General features: G+C 39.1%; 2 protein-coding genes across 3 annotated transcripts; one reads left to right on the top strand and one right to left on the bottom strand.

The window, feature by feature from the left end:
• Nucleotides 1-425: 425 nt before the first annotated feature.
• On the bottom strand, nt 426-1,031 carry LOC110880349. Its single transcript, XM_022128942.1, has one exon. It carries the CDS (start codon nt 1,029-1,031, stop codon nt 426-428), a length of 606 nt encoding a protein of 201 aa, XP_021984634.1.
• A 3,763-nt stretch (nt 1,032-4,794) lies between these two features.
• Nucleotides 4,795-8,415, top strand: LOC110877021 (3-oxoacyl-[acyl-carrier-protein] synthase II, chloroplastic). Of its 2 annotated transcripts, none has more exons than XM_022125175.2 (11): nt 4,795-5,109; nt 5,200-5,432; nt 5,510-5,824; nt 5,900-5,995; nt 6,081-6,126; nt 6,203-6,282; nt 7,353-7,421; nt 7,493-7,813; nt 7,899-7,958; nt 8,057-8,191; nt 8,268-8,415. In XM_022125175.2, the coding sequence occupies exons 1-10, from the start codon at nt 4,971-4,973 to the stop codon at nt 8,171-8,173; spliced, it is 1,476 nt and encodes a 491-aa protein (XP_021980867.1). In that variant the 5' UTR covers nt 4,795-4,970; the 3' UTR covers nt 8,174-8,191; nt 8,268-8,415. The 2 variants fall into 2 exon arrangements, with proteins under 2 accessions (XP_021980867.1, XP_021980868.1); XM_022125176.2 differs by having other exon boundaries at nt 4,797-5,109; nt 8,057-8,188.
• The last annotated feature ends 2,780 nt before the right edge of the window (nt 8,416-11,195 follow it).

The raw sequence follows: 11,195 nt of genomic DNA, 5'->3' as shown, positions 1-11,195 counted from the left end.
GAGGGCGTGTCACACAGACACAGCCATGTGTAAAAAGTGCCAGAAACGAAAATGTTCCAGAAGCCAGGCACGGGGGCGTGTTTATGGGACACGGCCCCGTGTCAATGTTCCAGATTCAAATTTTTTCTGCAGACTTTGAGGCACAGGGGCGTGCTTATTTCACACGGCCCCATGCTGCACTTACTGTTTTGAAGATTTCGCTTCGGGAAGTGTCTGTTTACGTACATGGGGTACTGTTAAAACATCCCTTTTGGCCACTTTTATCCTTTCTTTGAGTGTGACTTCGTCCTATAAGGAAAATACTTAAAGAAAAACATTAAATTAAAGATTATGCTAAAATGTAAACTAATTAACCTACGAATAGTCCATAGAATTCCTCCATGGTACGCCACGTTATAAGGGTCCTTGGCTAGACCCAAAGTCGGTCAAATGTTACCCAATCGAGTTGACTCGCATTCCAAGTTGCACCGACGACGAGCGTAGTGTAGGCTCGAGTCTATGGCTTTGAGGTAATTGACTGGATCGTACTCTACTCTTTGTCCCACTTCAAACTTGATTTCCTTGTCACCTACCCTCAACGTTAGTCTTCCATCACTCATATCCACCATAGCCCGTGCGGTGGCAAGGAAAGGTCTTCCTAATATGAGCGGGATCTCGGTGTCTTCTTCCATATCTAGGATTACAAAGTCAGCTGGGAAAACAAATTCCCCAACCTTTACCAAGAGGTTTTCCATGACACCTTGAGGGTACTTTACCGACCTATCCGCCAATTCTATGCTCATCCTTGCAGGGTGTGGCTTTCTGAGTCCAAGTCGGTTGAATATAGAGGCGGGCATTAAGTTGATGCTTGCTCCTAGGTCGGAAAGTGCATTGCTAATCGGTGATCCTCCAATGAAGCAAGGAATGGTGAAGCTTCCGGGACAGATTTTCTTTTGCGGGAGCTTGTTGAGGAGTGCCGCCGAGCATTCTTCACTTAAGTTGACTTGTTGAATTGATTCAATCTTCCTTTTGTGAGTGAGGAAGTCCCTCATAAACTTGGAGTACTTTGGCTTTTAAGTAAGGACTTCCACAAAGGGAAAATTGATGTGAAGTTGTTTGATCAAGCTTACAAACTTAGTGAATTCCTCGTCGGTCTTTTACCGTAGTAAACGACCGGGGTAAGGGACCGATGGTGGTTTTATTGGTTTGGTATTTTGGGGTTGAGTATTTTAGGGTTGAGTATTTTGGGGATGAGTATTTTCTTGGTCATCGGTTATAGGTGCTTTTGGAGGTTGTTTATTGGGTTGAGGTTGTGTTGGTTCGTCATGGGGTCTTACCTTCCGGTTTCTTAAGGAGATAGCGTTCACTTGGGCTTTTGGGTTGGTTTCGGTGTTACTAGGCAAGGCTCCTTGTGGTCTTTCGGCGAAATTTTGGGCAGTAGCTTACTTGTTTTTCGATGTTTTGCATGCTAGCCCTTTGGTTTCTTATCTCTGCTTCGGTTTGTAGAAACCTTTCCGAGTACCTCTTGTCGGATTCTGAGATGAGACGAGTGATGAGATCCTCAAGTCTCTTTCTACCTCCTTGTTGTTGTGGTTGGAAGCCTTGTTGAGGTTGTTGTTGAAAGTTGGATCGTTGGTTTTGACTTTGTTGGTTGCTACCCCTCGAATCCCTCCAACCAAAGTTGGGGTGATTCCGTCACTCGGGGGGTGAAGGTGTTGCTTGAGTTTCCGGGTGGTCGTGGATGGCTGTTGAGGTTGTTTACCACTTTCGTTTGATTCTCCATATCTTTCATACAACTCTAGTTTTCATGGGGCCCACCACACCCTTCACAAGCCATAACCGAAACCGTTTTGTTTAATTCAAGCTGCTTTATTTTGGAAGTTAAGGCTTCGATTTGGGCTTGTAAAGAGGTGGATTCGTCCACCTTATGGGCACCCGGGGCTATTAATTTTGAACACCTTGGAGTGTCCCATTGAAAACTGTTTTGAGCGATCTCCTCGATTTAATTGTAGACCTCCTCGGGTCGCCGATTTCCGAGGAGTCCCCCGGAGTTGGAATCAAGGATTTGCCTTATGTGCGGTAAGAGCCCATTATAGAAGATGGACACTTGTTGCCAACGTTCAAGACTATGATGCGGACGTTTCCTTAACAACTCCTTGAACTTCTCCCATGTTTCGTACAAAGACTCCCGTCATCTTGAGAGTAGGAATTAATCTTGGTCATTAGTTTGGCGGTTTTAGCGGGAGGGAAGTATTTGTAGAGGAATTTCTGGGCAAGTTCATCCCAAGTGTGTACAGACCCACTTGGGAGGGTGTTTAGCCAAGCTTTCGCTCGGTCTTTGAGGAAAAATGGGAACATACGAAGTCGGATGCCATCGTTGGAGGCTCCATTGATCCGGAAGGTGTCATATATTTCCAAGAAGTTGGTAATATGTAAATGGGGATCTTCATCGGGTAGGCCATGAAAGGTGGCGGAATGGAGCATTTGGATGAGGTGTGGTCGAAGCACAATTTTTTTGGCATCAACGTTAGGAGGGTTAATAGCGGCTCCAAGATGACCAACCTTAGGCCGTAGGTAATCCATGAGAGTTCTTTAATCCGCCATGGGGGGTTTTGGGTCGAGGTTTTTTGTCGTTTATTAGCTTGAAGTCTTTTCCTCAAAAAGCACTCGGTTTCTTCTAACAACACTTTTATGTCTTTGTCAGAGGTGGAGGTCATGCACTAGGTTGTATTTTCTGTGAGATATGCTAATTAGCTTGACTTTCTGCGAACAAAAACATAAAAAATTGCTAATCAGAAGAGTAGCACGGCCTCGTGCCAGAGTGGCACGACCCTGTGCTGTCTAGAAAAAAGATTATTTTTTCAGGTTCCCAGATACTGGAAGTTTGACACGGCCCCGTGCTCCTGTAACACGGCCCTGAGTTGTAGTTCCAGTAACCAGAAAACAGATTTTCCCAGTAGATCTGACACGGCGCCGCGTTAATCACACACGACTCCGTTTTAATCCTGCAGAAAGCAAAAATGAAGAAAAAAAAGAGAAAAACGTAAAAAGAAAAAGCATAAAATGATTAGGCCGCCAATTCTAAACTTTCTTTAAATCCTTGTGTCTCCGGCAACGGCGCCAAAAAATTGACGTGAGCGAGGTGTGTATGATTTTTAGATATATTTTAAGTACTTTTCACTCGTTTATGCGAGTTTTAAATTTATAAAAACACGATATAACACTATCACTCTATACTTTACGCTAGGGCAAGTGCACCCGTCGTTGGCGTAGTATAGTGATGGTAAGATACCGAGGTCGTCCAAAGACACAAGAGCTTTTAATACCGGAGTATCTTCGACGTCTAATCTAATCAAATATTTTTAGGAAAAGTTTTAATAAGTAAAAATAAAGAAACAACTAAAGTAAATGAAAGATACAAATAGACAAGATAAAATCACTTGGTTCCGACTCATTATTTACATAAAAAATAAATATAAATAAATTATAGGCGGTGAAGTTAGGCTTGTATACGAACCGAACGTTCAGCGAACAGTTCGTGAACTATTCGACGAGAAGTTCGTTTGTAATCGTTCGTTTAATAAACGAGCGAACACGAAATTTCATTCGTTTAGTTAAATGAACGAACATGAACAAAGGTCACGTTCTTACATTTATGTTCGTGAATATTCGGTAACGCGTTTGTTTATATTCGTTTGTTTGCGTTCGATAGTTCATTAAGGTTATTAACTTTTATATTTTATTTAAGTACTTAAAATTCCCAATAATAAAAAAATTAACAAATATTAGGATATTATATATTACATACTTTTTTAATATTTGTTTATGAGTGTTTGCTTGTGTTCGTTACCTAATATTAATGAACGAATACGAACAAACAAAGACATTTTCATTTTCTTAACTAACGAACACGAACAGAATATCTCGTTAGATAAGTGTTCCTTGTGAATACATTTGGTTAAGGAACCAACACTTTGTTCGTTCGAAGGCCTAGATGAAGTGGTTAAATAAGTAATTGAGGTTGTAAAAGAATTAGGGCTCGTTTGGTTCGTGAAATTCTTTATAGGAATTGGAATTTGTATGTATTCTTTTTTATTTTTATATAATGTTTGGTTTTCAAATTTATAAAAGGTAATGAAATTTTAAAAAATTTAAATGACATACGTATCGTTGATAAATCTTCCTCAAATAATTCAAGTTAGTATATTGGAATGAAGATTTATTTAAAGATATGAGGGTCATTTGATAATTTTCTTTAATTTGGAGAGTGTGATAGTCTAATACAATAAAGTCGTTGTTAAAAAAACATTCCAATTTCATTTTGCTCTAGTGCAAAGTAAACATGATTTATAATAGAAAATAATTCAATCATCATCATTATTATATTCAGTAAATCCCACCAATAGCAAAGTAAAGATAAGGTCTGAAGAGGGTAAGATGTAGACAACATTGCCTCTACCCCATAGGAATAGAGAGGTTACTTTCAGTGAGACCTCCGGCTCGACAGTAATTTTGCATCAAGCCTTGGACATAAGAGACATAACACTCAGCAATCGGGACAAAGACAGATTAGTGCATGTACCCTTTTGTCTTTCAGCAATCAACGCCACCACATGATGCATGATTAATCGTTCTTAGCTTTTAATGTTATTTTTACAAAATTAGTAAAATAACATTAAAATTAGTGTACTTTAACTTTTACCCTCCGATAACCTATATATACACATTATATGTGTATAACACAGTTGTGAAGGAGAAGATACAAGTAATTCCAAGATACATAATGTATTTTGGAGTAGTGACATTTGTCATATGGAGTGGGCCCACTCTGTTGGACGACTCAGATTTCTGCCATGGCTCCACTCCATTACTTGGCCTTTCTCTCACACACACACTCTCTCTCTCTCTCAGATTCAAACAGAGCAACAACCCTTCCTCCCCTTCTCCGCCGCCAGTTTCAGGTGTATGCTAAACAGATTAGATTAGATTAGATGGCGGCATCTATGGTGTGCACATGGATAGTAGCCGCCTGCATGTCCGTCTCTTCTTCTTCCTCTTCCAATTCTCTCTTCTCTTCCAAACGCAAACGCAGGCTCGATCGATTTTCACTTTCCTCCAGATGCAGGCGAGGTAATTCGGAAACCTAAACATCCTATTACTACTAGTAATTCTCTCTTCTCTCAATTAATTAATTAATGAAATGAAATGAAATGAAATTAGGAGGTCGCGTAGCAATGGCTATAGCCATTCAACCTTCTTCAATTGAAATGGAGGAGGAGACGACCCTCACCAAAAGGAAGCAGCCGCCTACAAAACAAAGGCGAGTTGTTGTGACAGGCATGGGTGTGGAGACCCCAATCGGCAACAATCCCGACCAGTTCTACAACAATCTGCTCCAGGGGGTTAGCGGCATTACTCAAATCGAGGCCTTCGATTGCTCCAGCTATCCAACAGTATGTCTCTCTCATCTTGTTTTTCTTTTTCTTTTTAAGATGACATGACATGCATAGTCTAATTTACCAACAAACAGAGAATTGCTGGAGAAATAAAAAATTTCTCCACAGATGGATGGGTGGCCCCAAAGCTGTCCAAAAGGATGGACAGGTTTATGCTCTACATGCTGACTGCCGGCAAGAAGGCTCTTGCAGATGCTGGGATCTCCCCATCTGATTCTGATGAGATTGATAAGTCCAGATGTGGAGTCCTCATTGGCTCTGCTATGGGTGGTATGAAGGTTTTCAATGATGCCATAGAAGCTTTGAGGGTCTCATATAGGAAGATGAATCCTTTCTGCGTACCCTTTGCCACTACTAATATGGGATCTGCCATGTTGGCCATGGATCTGGTAACTCCCTTCCTTCCTTCCTTGGATTTCTTTCTTCTATTTCATTCTTCTAACAACTACTCTTCATTTCCTCAGGGTTGGATGGGTCCTAACTATTCCATCTCTACAGCCTGTGCCACAAGCAACTTCTGCATACTCAATGCAGCCAATCACATCATCAGAGGTGAAGCTGTAAGTACTACTTGTCCTATTATTATTATTCATTTTATGCCAATCATTTATACCACTTTCTAAACAACTTATCTGCTGCATGCAGGACATGATGCTTTGTGGTGGCTCCGATGCTGTCATTATACCTATAGGTATTCATTTCATCATCCTTTATTAATAATAATACTAATTTCTTTACATAGGAGAATCACCACTCCTGTCCTGTAGGATTGGGAGGATTTGTCGCATGCAGAGCTCTGTCCGAGAGAAACACCGACCCTGCCAAAGCTTCTCGCCCATGGGATTCGGTAATATACTTACTTGCATCCTTTAATCAACATTTTTTTTTCTTCGTATGCTTACTTTTAAACGGCCCACTACTTGTTTTGCACTCTTATGCTTTGCCACTTGAAGGAGAATATCTTCCTTCGAGTAAGGTTTGGAAGATATAAGCTCTTGCCATCAGATTCTTTCTTTCTTCAATCGTATATACCATAGGTTGTGGGCTTGCAAGATTGTCTCAGCCCTTGTTTTGTAGTTAGTACTTGTCAACTTGGGGCATTGAAGAGATTGCTCAAGTGCTGGAACCATAGTTGTTAATGGCGAATATGCTACATAGCGAATAGCGATAAATAGCGGCCGGCTATTTTATAAATAGTGATACACTAGAAACAAAATTTGAAAAATTTTATGTGTATATTATATCAAAATACCCTAGTATTTATACTATTTTACATGTATATTTAACAAAAACCTATAATCCAGATATTCTATAGCTGCATTTAATTGATATTTATATAAAAAAAAATTAAGTGTCGCTATTCTCGCTATCAGTCGCTATAGCCGCTATTCACAACTATGGCTGGTACAATGGAATCATTTGCTGCCATAATTTTCCACCTTGATCCGCAGAGATTCTGCCTTTTGTCTTGCTAATTTGCTTTCTATCTTGATGTTTTGCTACTTGTTTGAATCAATCATAAGATCCCACACAGATCTTCTTCTTCTTCTTCTTCAGACTCTATGTGAACCGCAAAAAGGTACTGTCCTACGCGGTTCAACTTTCTTGCTCTTGTTTGTTCTTGTTTGTTCTTGCTTTGATCGGATCTCTTGCTTCGATCATTCATCAGACCGCAACCTGTTGAAGCCTTCATCTCTTTCTGTTTTGTTTGCTGATCTGATTATCAGATGGTTAGAAAATATAAAGACAAGCAACTTTGCCCGACTCTAAAATTTTATTTTATTCTTCAATGTGAAAAGCTAATCTATTTATTATATTATAATAAAGATCAAATTGCACATAACTTGCCCTACGAAAAACTCCCGTAACCCACTTTAATTAGGATTAACAATCAGAGGATGGTGGTATTTTAAGCAGGGCCGTGATGGGTTTGTTATGGGAGAAGGAGCAGGAGTCCTATTGCTGGAAGAACTTGAGCATGCTAAGGTAGGTTGGTTTGTTTGTTTGTTTGTTTGTTGGGAGGGAGGGAGGAAGTAATGAGTGTAATTGTTGCACAGAAAAGGGGTGCGAAAATCTATGCGGAGTTTCTGGGTGGAAGCTTCACTTGTGATGCGTATCATATGACAGAACCTCATCCTGAAGGTGCTGGTGTCATTTTATGCATAGAGAAAGCCTTGTCTCAGGCTGGGGTGAAGAGGGAGGATGTCAACTATATAAATGCACATGCTACATCAACACCAGCTGGTGACCTCAAGGAATACCATGCTCTTCTTCATTGTTTTGGCAACAACCAAGAGTTGCGAGTCAACTCTACAAAATCAATGATCGGTCACCTTTTAGGAGCAGCCGGTGCTGTAGAAGCCGTTGCAACTGTACAGGTAATTCATTAAGTGCTTTTTTTCCAGTTGTCATCATTCTACATCTCTCATTGGGGTTTTTATTATGCAATCTTGTTCAATCCAGGCAATACGGACGGGTTGGATTCATCCAAATATTAATCTTGAAAATCCAGACCAAGGCGTAGTAAGTAGTTTTCAAGGATGGATGGATGTTTTATAATTATTTTAGATTATGGCATCATGGATTAATAATAATAATGTAATGTAATGGCTTGAATTCAGGACACCAAAGTGTTAGTGGGCTCAAAGAAAGAAAGACTGAATGTCAAGGTTGGGTTGTCTAATTCATTTGGATTTGGGGGTCACAACTCATCAATATTATTTGCGCCTTTCCAATAGATGATGATGATGATGATGGTAAGGGAAAAGAAATTCTTTTCAGCTTCTTTCCAAACACAGTTTTTGCTAATTTTGGCATTGTAATTTGTTGCAGGTGTAGAAGAGTGGAGGGAGGGAGGGATAAGCTATCAAATGTCACTTGTCTTGTATTATTTACAACAGACCTTACCCTTTCTTTCCATGTGTACTTGTTGTTACCAGTAATATTGTTGGTTTTCTTAAATGCTTTTGAATTTTGATAACCCACACTAGTGACGGTTTGTTTTTGGTGATAAACAACAGGTGGTGTTGTAGTAAGTTACAACTGCCCCGGTGGCGGTGGTCCTGGGCAAAACCAGTCCTAGAACCTTATATAATTCTGTTAATCGGGTAACAAGAAGGGTTATATAATAATATTGTGGGTATTTGTTAGTAGATGTAATGTCACTTGAGTCATATGATTAAAGATAGGTTGGTTGGTGGGTTCCTAAGATACTTAAAAAGTAATAGGTATACCGAGTTAGGATTGTTAAGTTCACGGAGTAACGATTGATTATAGTGGACTATGGCTGTAAACGAACCGAACGTTCAGCGAACAGTTTGTGAACCGTTTGGCGGGAAGTTCGTTTATGTTCGTTCGTTTAATAAACGAACGAACATGAACAAAAAATTCCGTTCGATTAGTTAAATGAACGAACATGAACAAAGGTCTCGTTCGTTCAATTGTGTTCGTGAACGTTCGGTAAGGTGTTCGTGGGCATTGGTTCATTTGCGTTCGTTTATGTTCGTATGTTCGTGTTTAATTAAAGATTTTTATACTTTCATATATTATATCTATACTTTTTATACTATTAAACTTTTATTTATATCATTACCCTAACAATTAAACTAGAAAACCCTCTTTCACCTTGTTTATGCACCATTTCCCTTTCTTTTCTCATTATTTACATCGACGAATATGATCTACCTTCGTTCCACAATAAGGGATTCAAGTTCTAGTGCTACTCTATGGGCCATCCACCTTTATCCTTCATCGTGTTCGCCAAATTTATTTGTGTTCGCTTGTGTTCGTGAACCGTTTGTGAACACGCTCATTTCCTTAATGAACGAACACGAACATAAAATCTTGTTCGGTAAGTGTTCATGAACCGTTCGTAAACACATTTATTTCCTTAACGAACGAACACGAACAAGGCCTCATTCGTGTTCGTTTGGTTCATTTACAGCCCTATAGTGGACCATTTGCATGTATAGGTGATTTAATTAAACATATGGAGTGGCAAATAATATTGTAGGTTTTTAGATTAAAGAACAACGGAGACTCTCATCTTACAATCACAATGAAGAGAAGACTGATTTAACGTTGAGGATTTAATCACAAATGTACGGAGATTGAATCCAATGAATTATGTGATGGAGATTGATTCACAATCACAAATGTGAACATATACTATAGTTGTAATGTTACATTCAAGAGTAAATTGCCATTTTAGTCTTTGAGTTTTGTCCAAATTTGCCATTTTAGTTCAAATAGTTTTTTTTTTTGTCTCTGAGTCCCTGACTTTTACATTTTGTTGCCATTTTAATCATTTTGTCTAACTCCATCCAAAAACCCAGTTTGTAACAGGGGTATTTTGGGGATTTCCTTAAAAAATGTTTTCAGTTGTCATTTTGATCCAATTCCAAAAAACCAAAAAAATTCCAAAAAATTCAAAAAAATCTATAAATAAAAAAAATCTAAAAAATCATAAAAATTCTAAAAAAATCAAAAAAAATCTAAAAATAAAAAAATTCTAAAAATCATAAAAATTCCAAAAAATAAAAAAAAAATCTTAAAAATCCAAAAATCATTAAATGTTTCGGCACGAACCGTTTCGACACGTACTGTTTCGAACCGAACCGTTTTGACCCGTACCGTATCGAACCGAACCGTTTCGACGCGAACCGTTTCGAACCCGTACCGTTTCGAACTGAACCGTTTCGACCCGTACCGTATCGAACCGAACCGTTTCGAACCCGTACCGTTTCGAACCGAACCGTTTCGACCCGTACCGTATCGAATCGAACCGTTTCGACACGAACCGTTTCGACCCGTACCGTTTCGAACCCGAACCGTTTCGAGCCGAAGCGTTTCAAACCGTACCGTTTTGAACCGTCCCGTTTCGACCCGTACCGTTTCAACCCGTTGCGTTTCGAACCGTACCGTTTCGACCCGTACCGTTTCGACGCGAACCGTTTCAAACCGACCCGTTTCGACGCGAACCGTTTCGAACCGAACCGTTTCGACCCGTACCGTATCGAACCAAACCGTTTCGATACGGTACGGGCTCGAAACGGTTCGCGTCGAAATGGTTCGATTCGATACGGTACGGGTCGAAACGGTTCGGTTCGAAACGGTACGGTTCGAAACAGTACGGGTCGAAACGCTTCGCGTCGGAACGGTTCGGCTCGAAACGGTTCGGGTTCGAAACGGTACGGGTCAAAACGGTTCGTACCGAAACATTTAATGGTTTTTGGATTTTTTAGAATTTTATGATTTTTTATATTTTTTTTATTTTTAGATTTTTTTGAATTTTTTAGAATTTTTTGAATTTTTTAGAATTTTTATGATATTTTAGAATTTTTTTGATTTTTAGAATTTTTAGAATTTTTTGGAATTTTTTTGATTTTTTGGAATTATATCAAAATGGCAACTGAAAACATTTTTTAAGAAAATCCCCAAAATACCCCTATTACAACTGGGTTTTTAGATGAAGTTAAACAAAATGATCAAAATGGCAATAAAATGTAAAAGTCAGGGACCCAGTGGCAAAAAAAAACTATTTAGACAATGACAAATTTGGACAAAACTCGAAGACTAAAATGGCAATTTAGTCTACATACAATGATATCTTATAAGGACGGTATACATGTCCACCCACTTAGCTTTGACTATTTTTTTTTATCATGTTTACATATACTTTAATCTGTTTTATAAGCGTCGTATTATTTATTGAGACACATTGAAAAATTAAATCGACACATTCAATACGGATTGTATAGG

The sequence above is a fragment of the Helianthus annuus genome, chromosome 9 (genome assembly GCF_002127325.2).
Source record: "Helianthus annuus cultivar XRQ/B chromosome 9, HanXRQr2.0-SUNRISE, whole genome shotgun sequence".
NCBI lineage: Eukaryota > Viridiplantae > Streptophyta > Magnoliopsida > Asterales > Asteraceae > Helianthus > Helianthus annuus.
This window is presented reverse-complemented; position numbering and strand designations above follow the sequence as displayed.

Excerpts from the sequence above, each read along its gene's own strand:
- LOC110877021 (XM_022125175.2), top strand. The coding sequence starts at position 4,971 with ATGGCGGCATCTATGGTGTGCACATGGATAGTAGCCGCCTGCATGTCC. Across the intron at positions 5,110-5,199 it reads TTCCTCCAGATGCAGGCGAG|GAGGTCGCGTAGCAATGGCT; the intron begins GTAATTCGGAAA and ends AAATGAAATTAG. Across the intron at positions 5,825-5,899 it reads CCATGTTGGCCATGGATCTG|GGTTGGATGGGTCCTAACTA; the intron begins GTAACTCCCTTC and ends TCATTTCCTCAG.
- LOC110880349 (XM_022128942.1), bottom strand. The coding sequence starts at position 1,031 with ATGAGGGACTTCCTCACTCACAAAAGGAAGATTGAATCAATTCAACAA.